The sequence below is a fragment of the Notothenia rossii genome (assembly GCF_949606895.1).
Source record: "Notothenia rossii genome assembly, chromosome: 4".
Taxonomy (NCBI): Eukaryota; Metazoa; Chordata; class Actinopteri; order Perciformes; family Nototheniidae; genus Notothenia; species Notothenia rossii.
In genome coordinates this window covers 58520647-58535786 of record NC_136902.1, presented here as the reverse complement: position 1 = coordinate 58535786, position 15140 = coordinate 58520647, and the positions used below count along the sequence as shown (strand labels likewise).

Here is a 15140-nt window from a genome sequence, read left to right as displayed (position 1 = left end):
TGTTTTTTAAACATTTACGAAGACAGTATGAAACCTTATTAGATATTCTTGAAATGGAATGATCCACATTGTGTTTGACAGAGTTATATTATGGTTATGATTACTCAATTAAAGAAACAGTATGCTAATTGACTTACACAACAAGTTATTAAAGGGGAACAGACTTCATGTTTAACTTAAAGGTCCCATGTCATGGCCATTTCTACTGATCATAATTCCATTGTTGAGGTCTACTAAAATAGATTTACATTGTTCAATTTTCCAAACTCACATTGGTTTCTCATACAGCATCTCTGTATAGTATGTGTATTCACTCTCTGTCCTAAACGGCTTGTTGGAGCTCCTGACCCCCGCCCCCCCTCCCTGTGAGCCCACTGTGCTCTGATTGGTCAGCTTGCCCCCACTCTGTTCTGATGAGTCCACCACCGTTACAGCGGAACATCAGTGTTTATGTGTTACAATGGCATTTGTTAGCAACCAGAAAATTATACCAGCAATGACAAACAGATGAGAATGCTGCGTGGGGTCTGGGTGCCGTGTTGGTGGGACGTTGCGCGGCTCGCTGCTGTGAGGAGCGGACAGTGTGAGCTGGGTTACTGGTGTCGTTTCCTGGTTGCTGCGTGGGGTCTGCGAGACAGCGAGACACGGCGAAACTCAGCCTGAGCACCATGGATGCGGTGAGGGGAGCTGCAGCACCCCCCCATCTGCGAGGCTCCACTAGCACAGTTTTGCCGCTCAGAGAGTGTGTGTGTGTGAGGAGCTCCACGGATTGGTCCATTTGGATTCCCGGAAGAAAACAATGGAAAAAGAGAAATCCCCAACGAGGCGTCCTGGGGCAGCAAAGACAGGTATTTTCTGTGTTAGAGTTTTACTCGCTACAGGGTGTACTTTGAGGGTTTGTGACTCTGCAGACCGTTTACATGCAGAAAAATCTTCATAACGCACAAGGTGACGGGTAATAACCAGAAAAGCATGACATGGGACCTTTAAGTCCTAGCGCCAAATGTAGTTTGACAGCCTAATTTTCCTTTAAACTATACACTGTCAACTATATCATCTTCCTCTCTTGTCCATGTTGGAACTAAGCCTTGTTGCACACACACAAACACACACACACACACACACACACACACACACACACACACACACACACACACACACACACACACACACACACACACACACACACACACACACACACACACACACACACACACACACACACACACACACACACACACACACACACACACACACACACACACACACACACACACACACACACACACACACACACACACACACAACATCAGTGAGCTACAGCAGCAGCAGATGATGGACGAGGGGAAGGAGGTGTGGAGGGCTGGAGTAAAATAGGGCTTTAGAAGTGCTGAGCCTTGGAGATGAACATGTCCAGTGGGTCATCAACACACACACACTCACACACACACACACACACACACACACACACACACACACACACACACACACACACACACACACACACACACACACACACACACACACACACACACACACACACACACACACACACACACACACACACACACACACACACACACACACACACACACACACACACACACACACACACAGCAGTTTATACAATAAACAGGTGGTGTGGTCTGCTCTCAGAGACCAGACATAAACACAGAGCGGGGGGGGATTCCTCCAGAAGCTAAGTGACACAACTCAGTCTCAATGTGTGTGTGTGTGTGTGTGTGTGTGTGTGTGTGTGTGTGTGTGTGTGTGTGTGTGTTGTGTCTGTGTGTGTGTGTGTGTGTGTGTGTCTGTGTGTCTGTGTGTCTGTGTGTCTGTGTGTCTGTGTGTGTGTGTGTGTGTGTGTGTGTGTGTGTGTGTGTGTGTGTGTGTGTGTGTGTGTGTGTGTGTGTGTGTGTGTGTGTGTGTGTGTGTGTGTGTGTGTGTGTGTAGAATCGGGAAGATGGGACAAATAGAGTGGCGCAGTGACAATGTATTTCTGTAGGCGGAATCTGATTTTTAAATACCTACACATTTTGTTCAGCGAAGAAGTTAAAGTAAGTGCAGTAAATAAATATACATAGATAAAATAAAAACAATATTTATACAAACATAACTGCCTAAATAATGCTATTTAATGGACCTTAATATTCTAAACCCTATCTGAAGATTTGCAGATCAACTTCCAGTTCTGGCAGCATATGGAGTTAAAAATGTTACAATAAAGATATTAAATAACCAATGTATGCATATATAAGATAAGATAAGATAAGATGGACCTTTATTAATCCCCGTGGGGAAATTCAGTTGTACAAGCAGCAACAGGGCAAGCGTGAAAAACAGGACAGCACAGATTCACAGATTAATAAAATCCAAAATAAAATCAAGAAAACTAATTAAAATAATAATGATAATAATAAAAGACTATGAAATAGGAGATGAGTAAAAATAAGAGTAAAATAGCTGTCAGCATACTGTATACATATTTGGTCAAACGTACGTCATTATTGAGTACGACATGAATAGGCTTTGGTATAAAGATGACTGAATTAGAAACAGAAAAAAATACCGTATGTATTTTTTCTGAAATATTTAATATTATAAAACACGTTTTCCCTGCGAGGAAAAGTGAATATGTTTTTACAGGGCAAAGTTGTATTTATTATTTGAATAAGATCATTTTGTGTTATTCTCAAATACTTTTCTCCCTTACATTTATAAATGCATTTACGTTCCCAGTGCATGTAGTTGTACTTGAAGAAAACCCAATATACATCGCTTTCTGTAAAATCTGAAATCCTGTTCAGTACGCCAAAAAACAACCAAGGGCACATTGTACTTCACTAAAACGGACTGAGTTGCGTTGTTGGCCTGACTTCCGTAGACTTTACTTCAATGTGAAGCGGGAACTGTATGACATTGAAATATGATTGTGGAAAAATAGTTTGTAACCTTGGCATATAGAAAGACGTTCACCTTTCAAACAAATGCAGCCTAATTTAAACCAGGACACCTTTTAGCCTCATAATACAGTAACGCCCTATAGTTCTGACTGAAGTTACTATGACAACCTGTCACAACAGACATTCCCAACAATGACCTCTGTTCACGTGAAGAGACTCACACTCCAACATCTACACACCACGTTTCCCGAAGGATGCTGGGAAGTAGGACACTGACTCTGGTCTCTCCCTGCAGAGTGTGTACACTTATAGTGGCACACTATAAAAAGAATCTGCTGCTATAGACTGGAACTCAAACACCCGTTCAATCTAGTCTGGCTGAATAACACTGCTAAGGTGGCATCGTGAAACAGTGACAAAGCTTTTCTATACCGGTACAAAAAGAGTCACGGCGCCATTGTGTCAAATGAGGGTCACCTGACATAGACTCTCTTGTTAATGCACAGTGAGACACTTCAGCACTGTGGCTGCTGTTGTGGGCTTTTTCACCAGACCAAGGCTATTGCGAGTGATTCCGATCTCTTGACAGCAATGTGGGGGCTCAAGTGCTTGCATGGAGGTTTTTTTAGGGAGGAGTTTTGAAACTCTATAACGTTCAACATCCACTTTGTTTGAGTGGAAGTAACCTGCTACTGTATAGCCCACCAGCTAGTGTGTATAGAGTGGTGCAGTGTTGATATGCTGAGGACGAACTAGAAGTCAGCGTTGCAAGGGCAAAAAGCAAATAGGATACACATGCTGTATTTATGATACTTAACATGATTTGTTGAACAGGATAATGTCCACGTATTAACACCACTTGCGGATTTTTTAAGCGTAAATGCAATCACTAGAAGTAAAAAGCAATCATAAGGCTATAAACCAAATACTTCCAGGGATATGGCTATCTAACAATGTTATGTCATACAACAATATGTGAAAATCTCTTAATCTGGTGTTAACCACAGACCTTATTTCAGGCAACAAGATAAAAAAAGAGACAAGACACCGAAATGTCTAAAATGCTATCTAATTTCCATGTTTCAGGACTAGTGTATGCACCACTATATAACCAAAGATTTGGGGTATTTACTGATGTATTTTATGTCGTAGAACAAAACGTGAAAAGCTCTTATTTCAGACAACTCACAAAAAACACATTTATAAAAACATTGACTTTGAGTTGAGGGAACTGGAAGTGGTAAAACATTAACAAAATGCCTGGTTTTAGGACTCGTGCCTGTATTACTCTATACTGTACAACTATGCAAGCCACACGCAAGCACTGTGTGAGTCACAGTCACATATGAGAACAACACAATCAAACCCAGAATAGAAACGAGTAGCACTGCTCAGTAATCTGTGTGTGTGTGTGTGTGAAAACAATCACTGGAGATGTGCTGAAGAAGACCAAAGTGCGTAACGTTGTCCCCCATGTGTAACACTAAACTAGATTCAGTATTTAAAGGATCATACCTCCTCTTGCTTTCCTCTTATACTATCAAATAACAATTCCATGGGGGTGAAACAGCAGTGAATCCAGTAAGACACTGCCTTACTAACACTCACACCTCCACAGCTTCTCATCTTGTTTGGAGGATTCCCAGCAGGGATGAGGAACAGAAGAAAGGATAACACTAAAGGGATCACACTGAGTTCTTTTGAGCTCCTCTCTTAAAATAGGTAACACTAGGTTTCTCAAACTGCAGGAACACAAGTATTCCTGCACACTACTATTCAAGAGTCTAGTGATTTCTGATCTTGTAAAACAGTGGAAAACTTCCTAGGAATACAAAATGCCTCTCAATATTCATGCAACTTTCTTCAATCATGATATTAGAGAGAAGAAGAGGAGCTGACAGTGAAGTCAATGATGGGATAATGGTGCTTCTTTAACCCTTAGATGCCCTTAGAGCAGTGGTCACCAACCTTTTTAAGCCCAAGATCACCGACCTCGGCCTAGGTGAAAGGCGAGATCTACCTATTGCAGAATTGAGTGAAAAAGACGGCCCAGACAATGCTTCCAATTTGAGGCCTTTTATACAGGCTAATTGCATCTGAATTACTGTTACAATGAAGGCTCCATAATCAGCTCAAGGCATATAGGCAGGGGTAAAGTGCTATTTTTTATGAGTGGGGGGCAGACCTCACCTCCTCTAGGGGGGTACTCACCTCCTCTAGGTCCTCACCTCCTCTAGGGGGGTCCGGGGGGATGCTCCCCCGGGAAGATTTTTTTTTAAATATTGAAGTTGAAAGCATCAATCTGGTGCACTTTGAGAGCAACATGAAGAGATCTATGGATACATCTCACAACACCCAGATGAAACAGAACTGTAAACAGATTTTATTTTTCTTTATGGATATTTTACATATCACTCCCCTTTCAAATTGTAATCTTGTTTTACTGCCCTATAGTAGGCTATTTCATACCTGTTTTTCATTTATTCTCTTATTGTTTGTATAACTATAATGATCACATGAAGGTGTGCCGCGGAAATAATCTTTTGAATAATTTGTGACAAAACCGTTCTAAACACTCAGAGAGTCCTTTAGCTCACCTGAGCCCCTCAGTCTGACAGGGGAGGACTCTCCTCCAGCTTGTGGTGGAGACAGCTCCTTATGTCCGTTAGTGCAGCTAGCTAACCAGATGCTAACATCACGGTCCCCGCTAGCACCGGTCCCTCTCTCGCCTTCTCTGCCCCTCTCTCCCTAAATGCGCTATTGCCACACACACACAGAGCCGAGCTTGAATGACACAAGCACACGTGTATTTCCATGCAACTCTCTGATTGGTCTGGTGACTTGCCTCTGTTGCATTCACTGAACACGGGAAATTACAGTCCTGCCGTCCTCTCTTGTGTCATGACTCATGATGAGGTTCACGTAAAGCACGGTTAATGTATTATATTATTGAGGTGTCTCAAATATATGTCAATCAAGTGGCACCTGCTAACGGGGTGGTGGATGATAGGTTTACATCTAAAAACGTATTTTTCAAACATTATTATTTTAATTTAATTTTTCTTTCTTTTGTTACTTTTTTTTTTAACGGTCTGCGATCTACCCGCACCACACTCACGATCGACCGGTCGATCGCGATCGACTGGTTGGCGACCACTGCCTTAGAGTGACTGGACCCACACTCTTCCTTAAGTGGGTCAAAAAGGACCCGTATTAGAATAATATGTGTTCTTATGCCACTTTTGTCATTTTGGTTAAGAAAAATCACTTGTATGATATATAACTTTAATAATATAAAAGTATTATATTTTGGTTCACACTATAAATATTTTATATTTAATTTGTCACTATTTATAATTTTAGACATTTTTTTTACATTTTGAAAAAAACGAAATTCCATAGAAAATGCGTGTGGGTCATTTTTGACCCACTTATGGAAGCTTGGGGTAGTAATACAAAAACTAAAATGTCTTAAAAAGTATAACATTTACATTTTAAATGTCAATGGCATGATGTCCAAAACATGTTTTTTGAGGAATAGCTGGAATGTGAAATGATAAAAAAATGTTATTACAACGAAATTCTAAGAAAACCACCTCACCGGGTCAAAAAAGACCCACTTATGCACCTAAGGGTTAAAACACCACTTTAAGTTTTTATTAAGTAAACTTAACCTGAAAACCACCTAAGGTCACTTTTCAGATGTGCTATTTGCAGCCCTAGTGAATTTCGTATAGCTAATTTATTTATTTGTTAAAACATGCGAAGGCAATTGCTTTATATTTCCCACAATGCAGCTTTAGTGAGCTCTGATGTAACGCAGTTAAAATCAACGCTACTATTAGTATTTGAAAAGCTGAGACAACCCCTGTGTGGTCAATTAGTTGACCAATCGCTGGTTTGGTTTTACTTCGCTAAGATTTCTTGAGTTCATCTGCCATTTTTGTAATGCTTTTTTCAAGATAAATGACTTATTTCAAAAATGTTCATGAGCAAATATCTGGTGAACAGAAGATTTAAGTATCTGTGGAAACTCAGCTTTACAGATCTGTCCTCTTTCTACCATTCAATAAATCAACAAAATCCTATTCAAATCATGAACGTTTACCACAAAGATATTTAGTGGAGTCCAGCCTTAACAGGTTGCCTGTCACTAGCATTAGCCGTTTAGAAGACCCATTTTTTGGATGGTGAGCTTCTATTGTGACAAATCATCTTTAAAGTCATCATTATGTGTCATTGTCAGAGACTCAGAAACACCTGCACAGACTTTTTTGGAACACAATGTATATTTAGAATATATTTGTTGACATTTAGAGTAAATGTTGAGCAGTTTAAAAATAAACATTTGTTCATTTTCTAACTATTTCATAATAATAATGTCTTGAAGGAGGTATATTGAAGGGCTAAGTTCTGGCTGATTGGCAGATGGTGTTACTATGGATGATATCAGGTGAATATGCAGTATGCCTACAGTCACTCCTCTGTGCTGCCACTCTGTGTCATCACACCTCCGAACCTCCGCTATAACCAGGGAAACCCCGGCGGAGAGAAACAGCTGACTCACAAGATGCCTCCCATCACTGGCCTCTAATTAAAAGAGTGATAACACGGAGCGTTTGTTGAATGCAGTAATCCAAAGACTCTCACAGCTACACAAACACTTGCCTTTTTTAGCCCCGGGGATTGAACCCTGACCCCGACTGTGATAGCATCAAAGATAAAGCCATTGAAGTACACACATAAGACATTAATAATTCACATGGAGCTGCATTGTTTTTCCTTTTGAAGTGTTGCTGAACTAAAGGACAAACCCACTGAAAGCATTCAGAGTATGTGTCCTGCGTGTCCCCAGTTTCTGAAGGGAAGGAGACAGAGCACTGTAGCTCTGCTATGCCGTCAGGTGGATGTTGGACATCAATACAATTCTCTATGCCAATGTCTGGGCTCTTTTGGCCTGGGAATAATATTTCACACCTAGATAGATTCAAGTGGCATGGAGGAAACATTGCATAAATCCATAACATTGAATTACAGCTCCACAGAAATATATTTTTTTATTTTTAGAGCTTTTGTTGATGCTCATCTTCAACTCATTTTAAGGATGTTTCTCACATGATACCCCACAGAAACAAAGCCTGGCATTCATTCAGTATTGTTGCATATAGGCTTTCATTGGAATTGTGTCATGTTTTAGAAAAAGGCTTTTCTAAATTACTTCTTCCAAGCTTATGTTGAAAAAACCCAAAACAATGTGTTTTTTTATAGCCAATAAGTTTGATCTGAGAGTCTAAAATATCACACAATGGAACACATTAAACTTACTTTAAAGGTTATTATTGGTCTCAATAATGTAAAAAGTTAAATCCAAATTCAAATGGTTTAGAATATTATAGTTAATCAGTTCAGGTGTACTTTACTTTTATTTTAGGATTTTTCTTTAAAACTGCTAAAAGTGTGTTCTTTTCCTGATGTTTAAGCTGCATAAGAATAAAGTGATGCAATGTTCTGAATTTCCAGACTGCTTTATCATTTGATTATGTTGATTTACCTACTTCATCTTTACATCCACATTACTGATGATTATTTAAAACCGATTTACTGAGAGGCAAAACAAGTTACTACAGTGGACTAGTGATAAGCCCCCATCAGTTAAAGTAAGGTACTTCGGAATATCTAACAAATATCGAAAATGCCTGAAAATCTGAGCTATTTTTCTATGTAGAAGAAGGTATTATGGCATTAATGGGTTTCTGAAAATGAGGCAAAAAGTCAATAGATATATAGTTTTTTTTAAATAATTGTGTAAATATTTTGTGGAAGAATCGATAGTCAACCTTACAATATTGTCAGAATATCAATATCCATAGATTTGGTGATTTTCCTCACATTGCCTGGCCATAGCTTACAGTATCTACCTCTAGTTTGAGGAAACACATTGTCAGCAATTCAGCTCTTAGGTCACTTTTTAAGGGGTAGGGGGGGGGGGGGTCCCACTGAGTTGGCCCCAGTGAAGTGGACACCCCTCCACTGAGTGTGTGCTGGCTGCCCCACAGAGAGCAGCTGTCCCCTGCAGCTTGTTGCTGCCTCCTCACCCCGCTCCGCAGCTCTACTTTCCTCAGATAAAAATAGCTAACGATGCTAACAGATGCACCGGCCCCTGTCTATCTATCTGGGCTCACACACACACATGCACACGCACGCGCGCACACACAAACACACACGCGCGCACGCACACACGCACGCACACACACCTACGCTTGAGCCCAGAATACTCTGACATAATAATAAGGTGCTTAGGGGATCAGTGCTGTAAAGATCATAATATGATTTTAAGATTCCAGCGCTCGCATGAGATTATAATGATCAATGAGAAAGAGGACTTATAAGCGGGTCATGGTACATTCAGGGCACTGCGAAAATAGTCAACTATATATACAGAGGCTTGGCTCGGAGAACTGCAACTACACATTTTACTGAAATATCCCATGCCAGGAAAGCACAAGTGAAGAGACTGAAGGAAATGATGCTGGAAGATCAGGTGTCAGTTTCACATCGAGGGTTCAATCAAGAGTACAAATCAAACATGTCTTTAAACTCCTCTCCTCCAGTGCAGTGTGTTTCCCAAACAGGAAAGTGAGCGGGACTCACCGTGCGCAGGAACTGGATCTCCTCCTCTCCCTCTCCCCCTTCTGCCATCCTTCACCGAGGGTTATTGGCAGCTCCTCGGGAGAAAAGAGAAAATCCTTCTGTTCAGGATCTTTTTTTTTTTAATCTCCTTTTTTTTTACGTCCCTCCCTCTCGCACTCCACGCTCTCTCCTTGCTTTCTTCCTGCTGTACCCTCCTCTCTCTCTCACACACTGTCAGTGCTTGTGTGTGTGTGTGTGTGTGTGTGTGTGTGTGTGTGTGTGTGTGTATGTGTGTGTGTGTGCTGGAGGACAGCGTGAGTCCTGTGGCTCTCACGGTGTTGTGAGAGAGAGTGACGGGAGGCTCTTCTCTCCTCTCGCCCTGCATCTCCCCCCCCAACCACAGATGAGTAAGGGAGGGGGGGAAGGAGGGGCAGGCACCTTGTTACACATTTACACGACTCCCATCCCACTGGTCCACCATGTTTGTTGAAGTGGGCCACTCCTTCACAAAGGGCTGACCCCCACCAACACACACACACACACACACACACACACACACACACACACACACACACACACACACACACACACACACACACACACACACACACACACACACACACACACACACACACACACACAAACACACACACACACACACACACACACACACACACACACACACACACAGCTCCCTCTACATGTCTGAGGCTATAAAAGGAAAGTGCGGGTGAGGTCTAGTCTTTGGGGAGTGTGCAGTTAGAGCAGACACACACCTCTACTCTTCAAAGTGAATAAGTCAACTGCACTGTATAAAATGAAGCATTGGGGCGTTAACATTACATTAGCTCCAATGGGAGCTGTGTGGCAGACCCACACATCTGACCTGACATTCAGCTGATGAGGTTAATGTCATGGTCAGGTTATCCTGGTCTCTGACAGAAAACCCCCAGGAAGTGAGTCTTGGAAATGTTCATACTTTTTCAAACACTGGTACTACATCACCAGTGTAAGTTTGTGATGTCATTTGGCCAAAAATACTTGTTCCCATTGCCTTACATTGGAAAGGAGACGTCTGTAAATCAGCGTTTATTTTACTCTAACAACCTCACAGTACGAACATAAGAATAGACCTTATTTCGATCATTAGGTACAACAATTGCAAAATGCACTAAAAGCCGACCCAGAGATAGTTTTCGAAGACCAGTTGTGATGTATGGGAGGCGGGGCTAATATAAAACCCTCCGGGGCCAGATCCCCAGATGATCCCGGATTATTTGAACTCCTCTTTCAGGCCATTTCTGGCACTGAGCCCCTTTCATAAGAATGAACTCATCATGAACAAATGTAAGTGTAAGAATAACTGGAAACTTGGATGCTCTTTGGGGTGTTCTCTTTCCTGTAGTGTGTTATATAGGCTTTTTAGCATGTAAATGGTCTACAAAGGCTAAAATAAAGTTCTCTCCCACACACTCCCCCTTCCTGGTTGAAATGCCTCCATTGAATCCTTTGTTTACTTCAGTAACACAGTGACAACACTATATGTAAAATTCTTACTTCTATTGGCTAGCGCTCCAATACATTTTACGAGATAGCCTAAAGGGCGGGATATCGCTAAGCGGTTGAGCAATCACAACAGAGCCGGCCAGCTAACCAATCAGAGCAGACTGGGCTCTGGTTTCAGACAGAGGGTGAAAAGAGGTGCTGCAGCTCAGGCAGTATGAGAAAAATAAAGAGCTGTTTGAACATTAAAGCATGGAGACATGTCACAGGAGAGACAAAACATATGAACCTGGAAATGAGCGCAATATCTCTGCTTTAAATATTCTACTATCTGTGACATTTTCAACAACAATCCAAGCCAAAGTTAAAGATAAAAATAATACTTAGAAATCTTAAAGTCTGGTCATCTCCTTGATATGGAAGACGAATAGGTCCACATGGGAAAAATGTAGTTCTGAGTACTTTTTTTGGAATTCAGAGTTTTTGTTCATAGAAATACCTATAAACACTTTAGGGAGAGAGTCCCGCAGGAGGAGAACCACACTTTCATCTCAGACTTCTGACTGTTGGGACATTGATAAAAAATTGCTAAATCATGAACAAATTGTTGCCTGATAAGATTACTCTTATTTAATCAAAAATAAATTCTCAAAATGGTCTTCTGTTAGGATTGTGTGGGTGTGGTTGGATTGATTGATTGATTGATTGATTGATTGATAGATAGTGACTATAATTACATTCAGATTCATCAAGTGTCAAACTCTTGAAAGAAAGTAGGAGAAAGTCTCACTATAGTGAGACAAAACACAAATAAAGGAACCTCCTACTTTGTGAATGTGTTCATGATTCCTTTACTTTTAGATGAAATATTTAGATAAATGTCTAAAATGCATGTTTTCAGAGCCCTAAATGAAGTCCAAATACTGCTAATGTCGTTGGACAACAGCTTAGCAATAATCTAACGATCTAATGATCTGATGCGCAGAAAAGCTGCATACCTTTATGTTAGGGCGTATTAAATACAAAATACAATTCTTGTTCATGCATTCCCTGTTTCCTCACCTGCAGCTTGGCTCTTTCAGCGCAGTGGGAGATGTCTTTCCTACAGCCGGATCAATAGCAGGAGGAGACATATATCAGCTTTAATTAGCTCGGAGTCTGCACCTTCCTTTACATTTTCAGAGTTTTTGATTCAGTGTTGGTTGACAAATATCGTAGCTAAACAGTAATTACATCATTATTTATTTATTCATTACCATACTATTTGAAGGGACGGGCCTTTCCTGTGTATGAATGACTGGGCGTAAATCCAAAAAGGTGCAGACATTTCACCCAAAACAATTTGTTCATGTTGTAATCACATGTTGTAATCACATGTTGTAATCACATGTTGTAATCACATGTTATAATCACATGTTGTAATCACATGTTGTAATCACATGTTGTAATCACATGTAATCACATGTTGTAATCACATGTTGTAATCACATGTAATCACATGTTGTAATCACATATTGTAATCACATGTTGTAATCACATGTTGTAATCACATGTAATCACATGTTGTAATCACATGTTATAATCACACGTAATCACATGTTGTAATCGCATGTTGTAATCACATATTGTAATCACATGTTGTAATCACATGTTGTAATCACATGTAATCACATTTGTAATCACATGTTGTAATCACATGTTATAATCACATGTTGTAATCACATGTTGTAATCACATGTTGTAATCACATGTTGTAATCACATGTTATAATCACATGTTGTAATCACATGTTGTCTCACTGCATGAGATACTTATATATATATGTAATATCCTATGTTTATGTATTTTTCAGTTTGCAGTAGATCTATTAAAAAATAATATTCTGTATATTTAATTAAATGTTTTCTTTCAATACTTATAGATTATATAGTCACTATTTATATTTATATGTATATTTTTAATGTTTCACTATATTTTCAATCAATTTTAAAAAACTCTTGTGAAAAAAAAATCCAAACTTTGGATGACAAAAGTATATTTAATCTGATCTAATAAGGAAGTTATATTTTTGGAAAGCCATAAAATCGATATCCACCGGTGATATCCGTAATGAGCTACCTCCGTGCATTACCACAGCATCTGGCACTATATCGGACAGGGCTACTATGTTAAATTGTTTTAATGAGCATTTTGTGTCCTGTGGCTCTCTGTTTGATTCTGTTTCTAACTCTGCTTCTGTGAACACCACAGTCTGTGACTCTGAACAATGTGGTCTGGAAAACCCTTTCAGCTTTACTCCTTTTACTGTTGATATTGTTCATGAAGCTTTATCTAAGTTAGACCCTAAGAAACCGGCCGGTCCGGACAACGTAGAACCTTTCTTTTTCAAGATAGCTGCAGATTTTATTGCTCCATCTCTCACTTCTCATTTTAACCTCTCCCTCAGCACAAATGCAATTCCAAAATTGTGGAAGTCAGCGTATGTCCTGCCTCTACTAAAAGATGGGGAGGCCACTTTATTAAATAATTATAGGCCCATCTCTAAATGATCAGTTCTGGTTAAGGTTCTTGAACGTCAAGTGAGTGAACAGGTAAAGGTGTTTTTATGTACAAATGACATCCTGTCTAAACATCAGTCAGGCTTCAGAAAGCAACATAGCACCATCACTGCCACAATGAAAGTGGGGAATGATGTGGCGAGTATTTTAGATAATAAGCAGAGTTGTGCAGCTCTATTTATTGACCTGTCCAAAGCGTTTGATACCGTCGATCATCGCATTTTGAAGCAGAGGCTAGTCAGTATTGGCATATCCAGCCATGAAGTAGGGTGGTTTGTGAACTACCTCTCTGAAAGGTCCCAATGTGTTCATTTTGATGGGCTGTCTTCTGAGTGGTTAAACATTACAAATGGTGTTCCTCAAGGTCCTGTTTTAGGTCCACTTTTATTCTCCATCTACATCAATAATCTAGGTGAAAATGTTGATGGAGCAAACTTACATTTTTATGCGGACGATACCGTTATGTATTGTGCAGGTCCCTCCATTAAGGAGGCTGTTGTTGAATTGCAGGCCGTTTTTAACATTATTCAGACTCAGCTCTCTGAACTAAAGCTTCTTTTAAATGTTGATAAAACCAAGGTAATGCTCTTTTCAAAAGCTAAAAAGACACCAGAGCCTGTTGTAGATATTGTAACTACGCAAGGAATAAAACTTGAAGTGGTTACCTGTTACAAATATCTTGGTATCTGGCTTGATGATTGTCTCACTTTTAAACGTCATGTCAATAACCTGCTTAAAAAACTGAGGGTTAGGCTAGGTTTCTTCTACAGGAACAAGTCATGTTTCTCGCTTGAGGCCAGGAAAAGGCTATTCACTGTGACCTTTTTACCTGTGCTGGACTATGGTGATTTGTTATATATGAATGCACCTACCAATTACCTGATCAAGTTAGATGCTGCATATCACAGTGCACTGAGATTTGTGACAAACTGTAAAGCATTAACCCATCACTGTACCCTGTATGCAAGGGCTGGTTTGCCTAAGCTAACTGTACGGAGGCTCAGTCACTGTCACATTTTTATATACAAAGCCATGTTAGGGAAACTTCCATCCTACATCTGCTCCCTGATCTCACGCCGAATTGTAAGTGGCTACTGCCTGAGATCGCAGGCTGTAGTTTTATTAAATGTGCCAACTGCTAGGACTGTCTTAGCAGGGCTCGACATTATAAATGGCCCGCTGGCAGCGTTTCCGCCAGGGGGCCGTCTTGCCTTCATTTGACGCCCTTATTCAGCTCGGGACGCCCTGAACGCGAGCCGAGGGCGTCCAAAAATATTATTAATTCGAGAGAAGACCAAGAGTTTTTATTGCTTGAAATGACGAAAAGGAAAAAGGACAAGGACATCCCTCTGTTGGAGGGGCAAAGGAGTCTGGTGGGACTATTTTCGGAATATTGAAGATTGTTTCCCCGACATCGAAGGTGGCTGCTACAGGACAACACGGAACGTGCGCGATTTGGACGCGATGACCGGGGGTTTTTAGTGGAGCACGTGCGTGAGCTGCGAGCACCAGAGCCTTGCTGCAGCGAAACTGAGGCTCCGTAAAC

The 15140-nt window shown here is 40.6% G+C and overlaps 1 protein-coding gene across 1 annotated transcript in view; it reads right to left on the bottom strand.

Annotated features, from left to right (window-relative positions):
• ryr1b (ryanodine receptor 1b (skeletal)) overlaps positions 1-9894 on the bottom strand; it is a 145438-nt gene extending 135544 nt beyond the window's left edge. The window contains 1 exon segment of the mRNA XM_079673789.1: positions 9555-9894. Coding sequence (XP_079529915.1) covers positions 9555-9602 — 48 coding nt within the window. The 5' untranslated portion in view covers positions 9603-9894.
• Positions 9895-15140: the final 5246 nt, after the last annotated feature.